The sequence below is a fragment of the Amphiura filiformis genome, chromosome 1, assembly GCF_039555335.1.
Source record: "Amphiura filiformis chromosome 1, Afil_fr2py, whole genome shotgun sequence".
NCBI lineage: Eukaryota > Metazoa > Echinodermata > Ophiuroidea > Amphilepidida > Amphiuridae > Amphiura > Amphiura filiformis.
The window spans coordinates 61905773-61923412 of NC_092628.1; the positions used below are offsets into that span (position 1 = coordinate 61905773).

A 17640-nucleotide genomic window follows, 5' to 3' on the forward strand; every position below is an offset into this window, starting at 1 on the left:
CATTATGTCAATTATTTGAAAGTGCACAGCATGCATGTGTTACTGCATTTGGAACTGGTGTACCTGTTTGGATGTTAATCTGGCAGAGGAAAGTATAGCGCTATACATTTCGTGTTACACTGACTAGATACAATAAAGTTTCAAAAACTTCAAACTGCATGATTATATAACTGCAAATGGACAATAGTGCAACAGCAGAGGGCAGTATTCCTTATTCAGAATCAGTTCTGTAAAGACAGATAATTTCACAAGTGGATTATTTCACAGCCACCATTGTCAATGTTTGTTGCTACAATTCACTTATTTCATTTTCCTTGTACTTTTAACACATCTCCAAAATTTTGAATTAGCTAATAGAAAGCCTTGAACATCTGAGGCCAAAAATTGCCTGCAATTTCCACTTTTCATGCCACAGTTGATAAGGGCTTTGCACGATATTGGGATTGAAAAGAGTGATTTTTCTCTAATTATCCATTTTGATTACTACAGGGTGTCTCACAAATGACAAAGACATCATAACATCATAATAATTCCAATCTTATGTTTAAACCAATGATGGATATTGTGTTGTGCACATGAAGGTCAAGTGTTAACTAATAATGTACAGGTCAGGTGAAACTGTCAGTGGCGGCACCAGGAATTTTTTCGGGGGGGGGGGGCATGGCAAAGTGAATATCAGTGAGGCAAAATCGACAAATTTTGGGGTTTGTCTCATAAGTGGGGGGAAAAGGGGCAAGAAAAATATTTGGGGGAGGGACAAATTCCCCCTTGCCCCCTGTAGCACCTCCACTGTAAACTGTAGAAATATCATTGAAATTGTCTGACATGGATGGGTACTAATCATTCCGTGACACCCTGTGTGTGTTGTCTTTGTATTGATATGAATTCATTCTATCAGACTGAAGCATTGTGGGTTACTCCTGGTTGTTTACCTTTATGTGTGTGTTTTTGTTGCAAAAGTGTAGCTGACTTGAATGGTTCAATGACTGTTTGATTGAGGCGGGTTTTTATTTTAAAGTGTGTGCTTTTCAAATTGTCATCCATGTAGTTTTTCTTTACAGTTTCAAGAAGGAGGCGCAGAGCACAACTCCATATACGACTGAAAAATAACATATTTCTTTGCTAGGCGTTCCAAAAACCAAAGTAAGTTTTGGTTCTTATTTGTTTTTTTAATTTTATGGATTTATGGTGATATATACTTCCAATCACAAATATTTTTTATAAAATCAATTGCAAATTGGGTTAGATTTTGAAATTAATTTGTTCTTGAAATTCATCTCACTTGTGAACTCTATGAAAACAAAGATGTGCACATGTTTTTCAGCGGGGGGCAGGGGGGTTGTGCATGAAAATTATTTTGTTTCTGGAACTTAAGGATCTATCAATTTTCTGTAAAGCCACTATTTTCACCAGATTTCATACCAAACTGGTTTCCTAATACTGCTTGGAGTTCCAACTTCCAAGCCCTACATAGCTTGATTAGCTCCAAATCACTTTCCTTGTAAAAACCTGCACTGAACATCCTCCTAAAGAGGAACTATGAAACAAAAATGATTTATTCTGTTCATTTTCATCACCACAAGAAACAACAATTATTTATAATATATTGCATAATTACATTGGAACATTGGGAAAAGGTCAAAGAGCAATGGACTTCGACCATTGTCCGAAATAGGTAACAGAATTAAGTACTATCAATCTCTTCCTAAGTGCATAGTGTGGAGTCAGTGAGCCTGTCAATTGATAACAATACCTGTACAAAAATAAAGGTTACTCTAAATGAATGTGGAACACATTTTTTATAATTTGAGTGCATCTTTCACAACAGCCATTCACATTGGAAAATGGTTCCTATTTTCAACTTCATTCATTTGTTTTGGTTTGGACTCCGTTGGGTGAAGGGCAACACAACATGCTTTACTACCGTTTGCGGTTTGATTCATAAAACTTTTGTGACCTGCATTGTTGTAGGTTATTACCCTTACATTGATGACGTAATTACCCAACCATAATAATAATAATGATAACATTTATACAGGTATTGTTGAGTATTTTAATTTGCTTCTTGCAATACACTACATCATCACTTTGTGACTCAACTTTTTAAACTGCAAACAGAAAACTACCCATGTATTCTACACTGATTTCAGTGACTTTAATGATAATCCAATCATCTATATCGCTATTGGTGTGTAGCATCTACTGATTCATATTTATGCCCCTGATAGTCATTGTCTGTGTACGGATCCCTACATAGCATACATTGCTATAAAGATGGCTTTCTTATCATTCACCTATAAGCAACATACTATACTGTCAGTTTGTCACAATCACATACACATAACTATCATTCACCTTCGGCAACATACTGTCACATACACATATCCGCATCACCCACATATTAATGGGAAGTGGATCAAAAGCTATACAATGACCAAGGAATTGTGACCCCAGTTCCGGCACTCTGTGTATCCATGGGTACTCATGCTTGTCAGCGAACTTTCAAAACACCCCCTTTTGCATCTCATGCATCGTATAATTGATGTGATTTTCAGAATAATCATCATGCTCATTATGAAACAGATTATTTGTGCATGGGATTCGGAAATGGAAAATAATGAAACTTCTGTGACAATGATTTATACATGTAATTCGTAAATTTAATGAAGAGCACATTTTTTCAATTTCGCGAACAAGTGCTATGAAAAATTACCCCCTTTTTTGTTCGTTTTGTGAATCGTATTTCTTATCTGAAAATACCCCATAATTACATAAAATTTCCAAAATGAGCACCTTGCGGATACACGGAGTACTGGAAACGGGATTGTAACAAGTCAAGTAGCATGTTAAATCAATTAACTAAACCGCATGAATTCACTAACATTAATGTTACAATACAATTGAGCAAAGCTATTGACATTGTTGTGTGCAGCCAGCTGACTTCCTGGAAATCTAGGGGTGTTTTTAATGTTATATACACCAGATTTAACTGGATGTGGATCAATAGCAATGCATGTACAAAACCAATGACCCAAGGAATTGTGAAAGTCACGTAGCCTGTAAATCAATTAACTAAACCACATGAATTCACTAACATTAATGTTACAGTGACAATTGGGCAACACTAGCTAACACTGTTGACATGATTGCCATACTGCGTGCAGCCAGCTGATTTCCTGGAAATCTAGGGGTGTTTTTAATGTTATGTACACCAGATTTGTCCTCTCAGACCTCTGTACGTGTATTTAAGCAACTTTTCAAATATGAACACTGGAGGGCAGTATGCCATTTTTTCTACAAGCATAATGTTCAAAGGGGTGTTTACACATTTTATCTTGCGAGTTGACAAAAGGCTATCCAACTATTGATTATAGAGGGCAGCATATTCATGTTTGAACATTACTGCAACATGAATATGCAAGATTAGATGAGGGAAGCATTAAAGTAACACAGTGATTAAATAAGCACATCTTATAAATTTGTCAATAATATGAACAGATTGCAATCAAATTTTAAACAATTTGTTTTCACGAGATGTGTTTATAAAACATATGTTTATAATTCCTGGGTAATTCCCCACATCTTCACAGAAGTGTTAAACCTGCAAAAACAACAGGGACCAACAGGAATACAAAAGTGCACTGGAACAAGTGAAAATCACTGTGCACATATTAAGCAGACAAACTACATAGCCATGGATCCGCAAAGAAAAAAATACGGGGGTGCAAAATGGATGTTCTCCCTCCGAAGTGAGAAACTTGTGCAACATGAAGACCTAATTGACACTATTATTGAGTAAAATTTTAGTTTGAAAGAGCTGAAAATTTGTGAAATGACGGCCCAATTGAAGCCATTCTTGGACAAGTTTTCACTATTATTGTATAAATTATTGACATAAAGTACTGGGTGTCCAAAGCAGAGGCAAAAAGGGCAACTTCTTTATGCATACACAGGGGGTGTCTAAGGGGGATGACCTCCCTGAGAAATTGGAAAATTTTGCAAAATGAAGGTCCAATTGAAGGCATTTGGTGGACGATTTTGACACTATTGTGTAAAATTTTAGTCTGAAAAAGTTAGGAAATGGGTAAAAAATTAAGGCCCAATTAAAGTCATTCGTGGACCATTATTCACTATTAGTGTAGGCCTAATCATTAAGTTATTGCTTAAAGTGTACAGGTGTCCAAAACAGAAGCGAAAACAGCCAGTTGTAAATGCATAAGCAGGATGGTGTCTGAGGGGATGTTCCCCCCTGAGAAGTTCCAATTGAAGCCATTTGGTGCATCGTTTTTACACTATTTATATCATTGCTTTAAACGAAAAAGGGTCCGAACTTAATTTGCAAAATTTGAAATGTTACACTGGTCCACTAACACTTATAACACTTGAGACTTGCAATTACTAAAGCATGCATGGATTGATGTTGAAGTCAGCATTGACTTCATCTTAATGACTTTGGTGACACGCCCTGCATATCACCTGGCTCGCAGTAATTTTCACATGCTTTTTGGCCGAGGATCAGCCTTCAAGCAATGCCTTTAAAAATAATCGCAGGCGTATATATTACAATTTACCCGACTGTGAGTTTTTTTTATACTTTTTAGGTGTGGGCCTACTCAATTACGTGCAATTTAACCCTTTCTCTTCTCTTTTTGCATTTTTACGGGGGCACACACCCCCTCTTTCCTACTTTATTTTGTATTAAGTAATGTTGGACTAACCTGATTGTTTGCAGGCGAGGGCAGCAGATACTTCCTGTCTGATAGCTCTCTGCATATCAAGCTGTAAGTCAAAGCTAAGACGGACCATGTTTTGTAGCTCCTCCAATTGTCTCCTCATAGCATCCATATCTGGGCCACCACCCTAATTATGATATTGTACAAAGAATTAGCACATGTGTTAGTTTATTTTAACATCTAGAATGAAAGTAAATGCTTCTTTTTATACAGAATTCACAGCTCACACTCCAACCATTAATTACATTCAAATGCCCAAAATGAAACTTTTGTAACCATCCTGATTATGGTTTACATTAAAACATTGAATCTTAAAATATACTATAGAATTAATTGCAATACGGTCTGATCCAATCAGGCCAAAGTGAGTCAAATTGACAATTATTTATTATCAAATGGGGAAAGGCAATACATTCAAGCTTCTTAGTAAGAAAATGTTATGTGCTATGCGATAACACCTAAATTGTTTTTATTGTATTTTTGGGCCATTGTTTTTAAATCGACCAAGTGTACTACTGAAATCCTTGCATCCATTGGTATCTTAGTTGCAATGCTTTCAGAGCTCTTTTAATCATAATTTTGAAGTAATACTGATCAGGCAATAGTACTATTTGCAAGCTTCCTTGAAAATCAGAAGGAAGAAATAAGATATCACATAAAGTGCATGTATGATTGTATGTTATTATTATACACTTATGCCCTATATTATAATATGCACAGGGGGCATAATAAACAGCTTTGTTACTACGATATCACACATTTTGGCAATTATAAACCATTTATAACTGTGCGATTCGATCTCCATTTTTATTGTCTACCTATTTGTCATATATTGCACAAGATGCATCACTTCCTGCACACATTACTACTCACTGCTACAATTTGAGAAAATAACAAATGCAACAAATCTGATTTTTCTTAAATATGAAATTAGTAAAATAACCGCTCTTTGGCATTGCTAAACTTATGACGATTTCCCCAGCCACTTTACAAACAAGCATTTAATACAAATGTTACTCTCGGTTATCATTTCATCATTATACACAGATTCAAACCATGGTATGACAATGATTGGAATGAAACTGTTGCTATCTATGATGGGAAATTATTATTTCAGTTCTTAATAACTGTCACAATTGATTATAGTGATTTCAATTTGGCTGATAAAGTTCCTTATCAGGGCATATGACATATAGGACATAAAAATTGCAGATTTGATCATTTGTGGTTAAACTTATCATTTTGGCTCAACTTTGGGAACTAGCAGGCTAAATAGGGGCTTGATAAACTGAAAATACATTTGGGGTTCTAGAGAACTAGAAAATTATAAGCTGTGGAACTAATACATTCCATATTTGTCCAAATTGGAGCTAAAGAGTAACAATTGTCAGAGTTTGTGGCTCACAGAACTGGAGCATGATCCAAACTGCATGAGAGCCTGAAATAGGGACCCTTGACCGCCACACATACCCCGTACCACCATTACATTTAGGTGACAATCCAACATTTGTTTTCATTTTGGTCTTTTCCATTCACACTTGTAAAAGAGGAAACAAGCTTAAAATGACAAGCCTAATCCTTACCCATGCCATGGCCATTCCACCAGTAGCCCCCATATTTTGATGCACTGGTGCCTGGATGCCAAGATGACTGAAATCATTGCGTCTGTGGTTAGGATTGGTGGGCAGTGAACGGACAGCTTCCATTACAGCAACTCCATCACTCTCTGATTGTTCCAGGCGACCCTGCAAGTAAAGGTATATTGTTAAATTACTACTAGGGTGTAGTCTTACCAGACTTAAAGTCCGGGGGAGGGGGCACTCAAGTTTCAAAGTGTACACATGCGTGATCACAGATTTTCAAAACTTACCTAAACGAGACAAAAAAAGGACAAATCCTTTTGGGCAAAATACACCTCTAAACAGGAATTTAGTATGATTTTGCAACAAATTGTACCCCTAAGCAGGATTTTATCTGAATGGTAGCACCCTTACAGGTGTTTGGTAAAATAAACCCTTATAGTATGTGTTTTTGTTTTATTGTTTTCTAATATTTATGCTTGGGTGATGTTCCAAATGCAAAACATGCGAGGGAAACACACTTTGTGAAATAGCGGGATCCGAAAATGAAACCTAAAGCGCACCAACTTGAAGTTTAAAACAACCCTCATGACATTTGTGCGATTCACATTCATTCTCTGAAAAGAACCCCTAATTTGCATTTTTCTGGTCACACATGTGTACACTATGAAACTTGAGGGCACCCGGGCTTAAAGTGCTTCAATTTGACAAGAGTACCCTACTATTTTGACATTTCAGCAAAAACCTGTGAAATTTCAATCACTTGTGTTTGGGGAATAGTAGTTTTTAAGTTTGTAATGGTAGCTTTTAGGTCTGTAATGTAGTTTATATACTTTGTGTACTCCACCCATGTGTTTTTATAATGTTTTTATCCTTTGTATAACAGCGCTAAGAGGCTTTCTTGCATACTAGCGCTTTATAAATATCTTTATTATTATTATTATTAAATAATAATATTACAACATTGAGTAACAAACTCCTTTTTATGAAATGCTGAACAGCTAAACCAGCCTATATAGTCCACCAACTATATAGCTGTCCTTATATATGTGTGAGAGCTTTACAACAGATCTACCATGCCCCTATAAGCGCCCACCCAGCGACTTTACAACAAGCAAAATGTAAAATTATTAACTGCCCATCTAAATTTTGTCAAAATACTTCCATTAAGCTTACCTGTTGAGCATGTCGAGTGACTAGATACATGCATGCATGTGGGAAATTGAGCATCAAAAGTATCCAAAATGTGAGCGAAAATTATGGCGCTATTTCATAGTGGGCAGATGTATAAATATTAAAAATACATCACAATAACCACCTGCAAATGCCTTTAAAAGGCCAAATTTGAGGTGATTCTGACTTCAAAATCTATACTATCAGACGGTGATTGATTACTAAAACAACGTAAAAAATAAGCACCCACCCAAAATGACTTTGCTAAGCGCCCTGGGCGGTTATTGGAAGTACTCATTATTGAAAGACAATCATTATAATGTACCTGCATTGTCAGCTCCAACTGTCCCCTGAAGTTGCTTTCCAAGGTATTGGACACTAGTTGGCGCTGTACAAGATCACTGATTTCTGAGACAATATTTTCTCTATGCTGCTGTGTCACCTCTGCTAGATCATTCTGATTTTGTTCTCTTCCAGGTACAGGTAAAGGCTGTTGACTGTTAAAATCAATCAGAAATGAAGGTTTAATATCTGAAACTGATCTGGGCCCCTGCTCCATGGTTGAAACTTTGCCTTGATATTTTCTTGCAATCTTTGTGTACCCTATATTAATATTTCTGATTTTCTCTACAAACACCACACTTGTGACATTTTCTCTGAGGTGATAGGAACAGATGCATTTAAAATATAATGAATAGTCGCACAAGTGTTTGGGGTCCACATACATTTTGCTGATTTTTTGTGCTAGAAATTTGACTCACCTAACAGAAAAATCACTCACCACTGGTGTGTGGGTGGGTGTTAAAGTACAGCCCTGCTTGGGGCATCATATAACTTCACAATGTGGCCTAACTGAGAAAATAGGGCCGCACCCAAAATTGCTTGTTACATTTAAAACTATTCCCAGGGTGGTCATCTAGGATCTTAACATCCAATTCTAGATATTTTAATTGTTTTCTTTCAATAGTATGTTTTAAGGTTCATATCTACCTGCGTTGGGTTAACCATGGTTGCTGAGGTTGTACAGGTGCTGGTTGAGGTTGTGGGGTTGCTGCTGTAGCCATGGAGGTCTTTGCCATGACTGTTGTTGCTGCCAAGGTGCCTGTTGCCATGGAGGTTGCTGCCATGCTTGCTGCCAAGGAGGTTGCTGACTTTGCATATTCTGCCATTGTGACCATGCTTGCTGTTGCTGTTGCCATGGTGGACTTTGTTGCCAAGGTGGACTTTGTTGCCAAGGTGGACTTTGTTGCCATGGTGGACTTTGTTGCCATGGTGACTGTAAAGTAAGAAAAGGCGATGATGCATTAAGTTTCACTCACTTTTACAAGGCCAAAATTCCAGATGAGTTTCATCCTTATCAGAGTAGCAACCATACCTTCTTCACCATTTTATACAAATAATGCATGGTAGTCTGAATAAAAGCAATGTAACATATAAGGCCTAAAAGAAAGAAGTTTTCATTGCCCTTAAAGCTCCAAATTAAGTCAGGGTTGTCTGTATTTTTTTAAAAATATTTTGCCATATTTTGAAACCAAAAGCTTCAAAAAGTAGCCTCACTTGCAAACTTGGCTTGCACAAATGTAATGATACATCACTTAATGGATCAGTGATTCATGACAACTATTTCACCAACCTGAGGCATGCCAGGAGACATTTGTGGTGCAGGTGGCGGCACCCCGGGCGGCATTGGTGGTCCATTCCACTGTTGCTCCATTCCACCAGATAGCCCTGAACTAGGTGCACTGGATGCATAACTAGACTGACTTAAAGTATCACTATGCTGAGATGGATCGCTAGCATTGACAATGGGTGCACTCCTCTGATTCACTGGTAATCCAGCTGATTGTAGCCTCAAAGCTGTCTGAAGCTCATGCTCCTGTCGTATCAAACTCCCTCTGATGACGTCTTCTAAGTTGCGTCGGAATTGGTCACTCTGGATAACAGATGATACAGGTCTGCGCTCTAAGAGTCCACTGACTTCAATTCTAACCGAGTCAGGTCTGGCTGATTGGTCTCTGTGTTCTGATGATGAAGGGTCAAAGAATTTCTCCAGTTTCTCTTTGCTGTCTGTATTGGACACTGGCCGTTCACCATGTTTCAGTTTTCTTAGCTCATACATTCGATCACTATTAAAAGAAGTATAAATATGAGTGAGATGTTAAATGCAGAATTCAATGCGATGCAGGATTATCATACTGAGGGGCTCCCAGAGTTTGCCAGTTCAAACCATTTCAAAATATGAACACATTTGCGACTATTTACTATTCTGTTCTATGAAATGAACTATGAAATTCATCTTTATTTTCAATAACATGTTCAGCAATATAATACTTTTCTGTCCAGTGGAGGTGTCAGGAAAAAATTTCGGGAGGGGGGGGGTGAAATTCAGTTCAGGGGGGATAAAAATTGTGCTTGGGGAAACCAGGAGGGCAAGAGTTATGACTGGGGGTCATTCTCCACATACCCCCTGTGGTGCCATTACTGATTTTGTTATGAATTTTCAAAATCCATTCATCTTCTGTTCATTACAAACTCAATTTGATATTTCACAAGAACATTTTCCATGTTCACCAATGTACTCTATGGACAATTCATTTGTGACAGACCTGTATTACTTTCAAATTTGAAACCATGAACAGATAATAAGGACTCCTCAATATCAATTCCACTATTTTGGGCAAAAACTGACAAATTGTAGTCAACTTTTAGATTTCCCCTCTTTATCCTTTATTCATTTCTACACCCAAGGCCCCCACTCCATTATTTTGGGCAAAAGTTGACAAATTGGAGTAACATGACATTTTGGATTCCCCCATTCACTTTTACACTGAGGCTCCCCCCCTAATGAGGACCTTTCTCTAAAAAGGAAACCAGCTTGCATGAAATAAGTGTACTTTTATCCCCAAAGAGCGGACCTTGTGGTGAAACGGAAAATCCGGAAATGAAAACACACAGCCAATTCTTTCTTTATCTTTATATCGTACAATCTTTCTCATAAATTTGTGAAACATTTAGTGTGACTGAGAAGCTTGAATTAATTTGTTTCAATGGATATCTGGAAGTAGAAATCTATTTTGCGGGCAAAATGACTATATATCCTTTTTAGTAAAACCATGATATTATCGCCCAATTATAATTAGGGCGTTCATTTGTAGGAGTCAGGAAGTTGTTGAGGGATGACCCCTTGAAACCTGGAAACTGAAAGGAAACCCACATACTGACGTCTACACACACACCAACCAGCACACCAACTATGGTGGCCAATGTGACTACGCAATAAATGAGCAACAAATTTAAATTTTAGACTTTGTTCCATTATATGGTATAATTATCATTAATCACAAGTACAACATTTGCTTGTAAAAAACCAATGGTGCATTCCATTAGGCGATTATCCGTTGCAAGTGTTTCAGTATCAAATTTTGCTTTGGAAAATAAAACCCTAAGAATGAAATTACTATTTTGGTTGTATCTCATTAAGATTTCTGACAAGTGGCTCATTTTGGTTGCGCAATGCGCATGCGACCAAACATATCCGCTGCACTCATACTGGTCAGAGTATGTGTGGTACTAACTGAACTTCTAAAACCATTCCAATAAAAAATTAATAATCAATACCGAATTTATGGTTTTTATCATCAGTTTGAAATGAATCAATAATATTTCCTAATATTAAAATCAGAATTATTTACCACCGATGCACCTAATTTTACTTGTAGCTTTTATAAGCTTACTTGTATGAAAAATCCGACGGACAAATGCAATTTGAATATGGGGCATTTTTGGTTAAGTTGGAATGGATTGTCAAAATATTGGTAAATTGACTAGTTTTGGAAACAATTTTAATTATTAAAGTTTAAAAACTTAAATCAAATTCAATAAATTAAAATGATAAATTGAAGCACAAAAAATGACCAAAATGGTTGATTTATTACACTAATCCAGCAGTATAGTGCAATATCGCTCATTCTACAAAATCGGGTGCCAATAGCCTTGTTCTCATACTTTGGTCCACAAACACTTTGTCGAGCACTAGTTTGCCATACATGTACTTTAAATGCCTTCTTCAGCCTGATTAACCATTGCAAAGGCTCAAAAATCACTAAAAATGCTTTCCACTGCTCAAGTGTCAAATCTGACCCTTAATATTTTCTTTGAATAAATACGATTTCTTTACATGTTTGTTGTTTTTTAATTAGATAACGTGCCATCATGTTGTTTATCAACATTATTTTCTAGTGATTAAAACGTCTTTGTGTAATTCTAAAATATATTGCACTTTCCACCAAAACGCTGTGAGCTACGTTACCCCTTTTTAACACATGTTATTGGAAAGAAGTAAAACAGCTCAGTTTTTCTATGTACAATTACAGAATTGGGTCCAACTTGCTTGACTGGAGTCCAGTCTTTGTTTATGGCATTTCTGGTTAGGGTTTAGGGTGGGGGTAGGGCAGTCTTCTGAATCTTGAGTATAGAATAACAAATTTAAACTTTAAAGGAAATCGTACATTAGAGCTTTAAATCTTGACACCAAAGTGTTTGGAAAGTGTTTAACCCTGATGCAAAAGTAAAAAATTTAATCCTTTAAGGGGGTTACTACACCCCTGCCCAAGTTTGTGCCTATTTTTAAATTTTTCTCAAAAATTATAGAGCATTGATGACAAGTAAGGTATATGTATATTATAGGGGCAAGGACCACAACAACTGCACTGGAAATTTTATTTCAGCACAGACAACAGTTGTGGAGTTACAGTTGTGGAGTTACAGTCAAAAATGAGGGAAACCAATATTTGATCAATAAATCAATTTAACTACTTGGGTCGTGCGTCATGAATTGGGGTATAGGAAAAGGTGGAGGCGTTACATTTTTCATTTGATTCGGGACGTTTTGTCCCAGATCTCAAGAATGGAGAGGGGTACTGAGCTAGTTTTGGTCTCATTTTGTTGCTAATTTATCTAGCTAAAATTGTGGAAAGTAAAAACTTCACACTGTACATGTATACTTTTTGAGATATTGCAATTCAAACGATGCAGAGTCAGGGGTGGAGGTGCCTACGGACGGTTGAGGTGCCTACGGTTGAGGCATGTGTTAAAGTATAGGGAATATTGATTTCATGCCTCCCAAATTAATTTTTTACTGCAACTTTGTAACCCAGCAAGGTATTGAGATGGATTATGTACCATTGTTTTGGTATTAATGTCTAGTTTACAATTTGACCAGTTTTACTCCAAACTAGGTTAATTTGTTGTAAGTGTGCTGCATTCTGTGTCATGGGTTCTAGGCTTTTCCTATACGTTACTGTGTTAACTATTCATTTATGCTCCGAAATGTTCTGAAGGTTATATTTCTTGAAGGAGTTACTCCACTGCTGTAAAAGTTTACATATTTTGGATGGAAATTTGATGAGGAATTCAAATATGCCACTGGTTTTTGTGTGAGGCATGGAGGAAAAAAGTTTTGATTGAAAATGTAATAAAAATCATAAAAATTATGTACGACTTTTGAATACCCTGTATCTCTGTTAGGCAACATAACTCATCATTACAAGTTTGCTTTTTTTGAAAGCCTACAATGTTATTAGCACATCTAAAAAGGTTTTAGCAGAACAGGTGTTTATGTTAGTAAATAAGAGAGGAACAAAATAGTATACTTTTTGAACCAAAATTCAACTTTTCCACCCTATATGACATTTGTGGCACCCTGTATATTGACCAATAAATTGTTTGTACGTGTGCATTCCTGGTACTCTAAGCTATACAGTGATATATAATTTTATAGGTTTTGATGAACAGTTTGTGAATTAGATCAGTAAAAGTACAAAAACATGTAAATTGTTCAATTTTTTAGTATGTAACGCATTTGGCCCCCAATTCATGGCGCATGACCCTTGCCTGCAGTTTTAGTTGTAGTTCTTGCCCCTATAATACACATATTTTACTTGTCACCAATGCGCTATAACTTTTGAGAACAATGCAAAAATAGGCACAAAATTGGCCAGGGGTGTAGTACCCCCTTAAAATAGCATGTATAGTGAGGGTGGTCTAAGGTGCGTTCATATACTACACAGTCACAGCAATTATTACTTTGCCTTTGCGGTGCGTTGCTGTCTTGCTGATACATACATACATACATGATATTTACATACATACAATACATTAGGCATTTGCGCCATTTCATATAGATCACGGCGCAACAAGCAACAATGAAAAATACAATAATGCAAATGTGAAACAAAATATATACAACAAAGATAGCAAAATGCATGAGAACATAATAACATGATTAATGATACAAATGTGATTTTAAAGCCTTCTTGATTGATGGAAGTGGGTTGGCAGTGCGAATGGCAATGGGTAACTTATTCCACAATGACGGAGTTGTGTAAAAGAATGACTTGAATCATATATTGAATACTTTTTGCTACAACTCAACGCAACATGTCGCATTTCTAAGTTTAAATATAGTTAAAGGTCTATTCATACTATGCCGCAATTACGGTGCGTTGCCGATATATCGATTACTTTTTGCCGCAACTCAACACAACTCGTCGCATTTCCAAGTTAAAATGTATTTAACTTTATTGCGATACGGTACCGGCCCACAATGCAGTATTTCACTATTTTGCAGTACGGCAATGCACCGCATCGCACAGCAATTGCGGTGTAGTAGTATGAACGGACCTAATACTCTATTGCGATATCGCAATACAATATTTTGCAACTCGTTACAATGCCATGGCAACGCAGCTGAGCATTGCCAATCAGGACCGCGACACTCCGGAGGACAGCAGAGGACAGAAAAATGTGACTCTCCTGCTAGTCTCCTACACAACCAGTTAATTATGTTTTTGTTCATACCGCATACAGTCTGGCCCGCGCCCGAGACTAGCAGGAGAGTCACATTTTCTGTCCTCACATCGGTATAGGCCGTCTGCACGTTAATTGTACGGAGTGTCGCTTCTCTACCTTTATTTTCTCTGCGCCAATGCATCACACCGCTATATAAGCAATTGATTTGTCACTTTTGACAGCTCGACAGAAATACGAAAACATTCGTAATTTATCATCAAGACTACTCACTTGCGTTGTTTTAGTAGAAGACGGTCGATTCCGTTCATTTCTCCAGCTACAGCCGCACATGCTGCCGCAGCAGAAGCCAGCGAAAACGCAGGCGGCGGCGGTGGTGGTGGTGGAGCGCAAGCCCCATTCCGCGAACCCGGGGTGTCGAATTCGGTATCACTGGAAGACGACGATGTGGATTTTTCACTTAGAATTTCAGCAACATTTTCTGTGCTGGATCCATACTTGAGGGAACCGTTGCCTTCTTCTGCCATTATCTTAATTCACCTCTATTCGTGAGATTACTTATCAAAAAACTGGTTTAATTCTTCGACTTTTACTTAGTACAACAGGTGTCAAACTGGGCAGTGTTTATAAAGGCGAATAATTATGTATGCAGTTATTGGTCCAAACAAGGTCAGGCTATATTTAACACGTGTTTTGATTGGACAAATGTGACCTCATAATTGATGTCATTATGTTGATGTCATATCTGAGCTCGTTGATTGGAGGATAGTTAGTGACTCATTGAACCCCAGGAATCCCCGGCTAAAAATAAACCTGATGCAACTCATTCAGTCAACTTGGTAAATCCCGAATTTATTCATCAACATCGGCTGATTTACATTGTATAAAGAATTGTATAAATCATCCCGGTAAATCATACATGCGCGTATTAATAAACCAGGTTTCCTGTCATTTTCCTCAAGATATATTATATTTTTCCAGAAACAACTATCGGTACCGTTTTAATAAACTAAAAAAATAACAATAGGCCTAATAAAAATAAAATGTTTTAATAAATGAATAAATAAATGAATAAATAAATAAATAAATAAATAAATAAATAAATAAATAAATAAATAAATAAATAAATAAATAAATAAATAAATAAATAAATAAATAAATAAATAAATAAATAAATAAATAAATAAATAAATAAATAAATAAATAAATAAATAAATAAATAAATAAATAAATAAATAAATAAATAAATAAATAAATAAATAAATAAATAAATAAATAAATAAATAAATAAATAAATAAATAGTGTTAATTTATAAATATATTAACCTTAATATTTAAATTAGTCAATGACCCAGCAAACACAAAAATATTCTGCAAACGTTAAAAGACCAATAATATTTTTAAAAGGCCAATTTTATATCATAGTAGGTTCTGATATTAAACCTACATTTTGGTATACAATAACAAATAGGGTAAAAATGTTGCACTAATTGGCCATGGTCCCCTGCCCCCCCCTTTGCGCCGTCACGCATGAAGGAGGCATCGTGGGCATTAACCCCTCACTTTTGGGATTTCACCAGTTTAACTTCACTTTTATGTGCCCCTATAATATTGGGAATTTCCCAAATCCCCTCCCCTGTCAAATGCAGCGCGATCGGGGCATTTTGCCGGCCCCTCTCAGACTTGAGATAATTTTTCCCAGTTGACCCTCCCACTTTCAAATGGGGGCGACACGAAGGGGAACATGGATCAATCTCCCCTCAATTACAGAAGTTCAGTCCCTCTGTCAAATAGAGCTAAATACGAAATGAAATAGGGCCTAGGGCGGATCATATTCATAGGCCAAATTTGATGGGCGGATGAAGAGGGCAATTGAGCATTTGCCCTCCCTCCCAGTTAAAAGGGGTGATTTTATCATACATTTTGGCCAAATTTCCTTTGTTCCAAGGGGACCCCCGTCACCCCCAGGACGAGCTACATAAACACAAAAGCACTGTGATCTGCCCCCCTCCCGCCCTGCCCGCAACAAGGGCTCTGGATACGTCACTGCATGATGATGGACCTACTGACATTTATAATAGCATTCCCATATCAACCCTGTGAAAACACAAAAATGTATATTTTAAAAGTTATTAACGTGTTATAAGAAGCGCGTTTTGATTTGGTAAAAACATTTTTATAATTAGGCCTATATAAAGGTCTCGAAAACATTTTAAACACGTATTATATGAAAAACATTACAACAGTACTGTATACAAATTTTTGCTAAATATTTTGTCAATACTTTAAAACATGTCAAAATGCATAATGTTTTGTACGAAATTTCCAAGAATGTTTTCTACAGGTCATTATCCTTAATAATATAAGCCGCCAGAAAATGTTTTGTGTTTGCTGGGAATTTATTATTCGCTACTTGCACGGTTCCGCCATTATGCACTATGTGTGGGAGAGCCTCGAACTGGCAGCATACATGAAAGGAAGAATTATGTAACCTTACACAGAACGTTATGACTAGTTCAATTCCCATTCATGTATGCTGCCAGTTCGAGGCTCTCCCGCACATAGTGCATAATGGCGGAACCGTGCAAGTAGCGAATAACATACCGGTAATGATAATACTGATTGCCTGATTGCCAACAGGCGGCATAGGACGCGCCACCGTGACGTACGCCAAGCTGGCGAAGATACAGGGCTGACAGCCCCATTCAAAATACACGGTTAGCAATTACAAATGGAAAATTAACATACTTGCAGTGGGGTACTTTGCAGAACCCCGACGGTTTTAGAGTAAGATAATTTTGCTTTGACACCACATAACAAATTTAGAATTGTTTGTGAAGATTTCATGATTATGTGTTAATCCAATGGCGACGTCAAAATAGCGATATCGCATCCACCATCATCTGATTGCCAATGGGATTTGTAATAGCGCCATCTGCGGTTTAAGGGATCTGTTTTGAGCGTTTCGACAGTATTTTTGGGGGGACATGAGAGCACATCAGACATATCGAATTGCATTTTGAATACGAAGAATGTCTTTCTGATATCAGATAATTTTCATTTTTTGAAATTCACGATATAATACAAATTTTATGACAAATTACTAAAATTTGATATTTTTCACATTTTTGATATATAACAGTCCTCGAAGTTAATTTTATAAATCTAATGACATATTCTTAAAGTGTATGTAGCTGGGAGGAAAAGCCGACAATCAATTGAAAATGTTGACCTTTCATATTGAAGATATGGATTTTTTCCCAAAAAGACCTAATTGTTTTGGGTGTTTTGGGAAAAAAATCCATATCTTCAATACGAAAGGTCAAAATTTTCAATTGATCGTCGGC

At 36.8% G+C, this 17640-nt stretch overlaps 1 protein-coding gene across 1 annotated transcript in view; it reads right to left on the reverse strand.

The window, feature by feature from the left end:
- LOC140150367 (uncharacterized) overlaps window positions 1-14931 on the reverse strand; it is a 32351-nt gene extending 17420 nt beyond the window's left edge. The window contains 7 exon segments of the mRNA XM_072172380.1: window positions 4719-4860; window positions 6317-6478; window positions 7812-7983; window positions 8477-8628; window positions 8631-8762; window positions 9120-9612; window positions 14567-14931. Coding sequence (XP_072028481.1) covers window positions 4719-4860; window positions 6317-6478; window positions 7812-7983; window positions 8477-8628; window positions 8631-8762; window positions 9120-9612; window positions 14567-14820 — 1507 coding nt within the window. The 5' untranslated portion in view covers window positions 14821-14931.
- Window positions 14932-17640: the final 2709 nt, after the last annotated feature.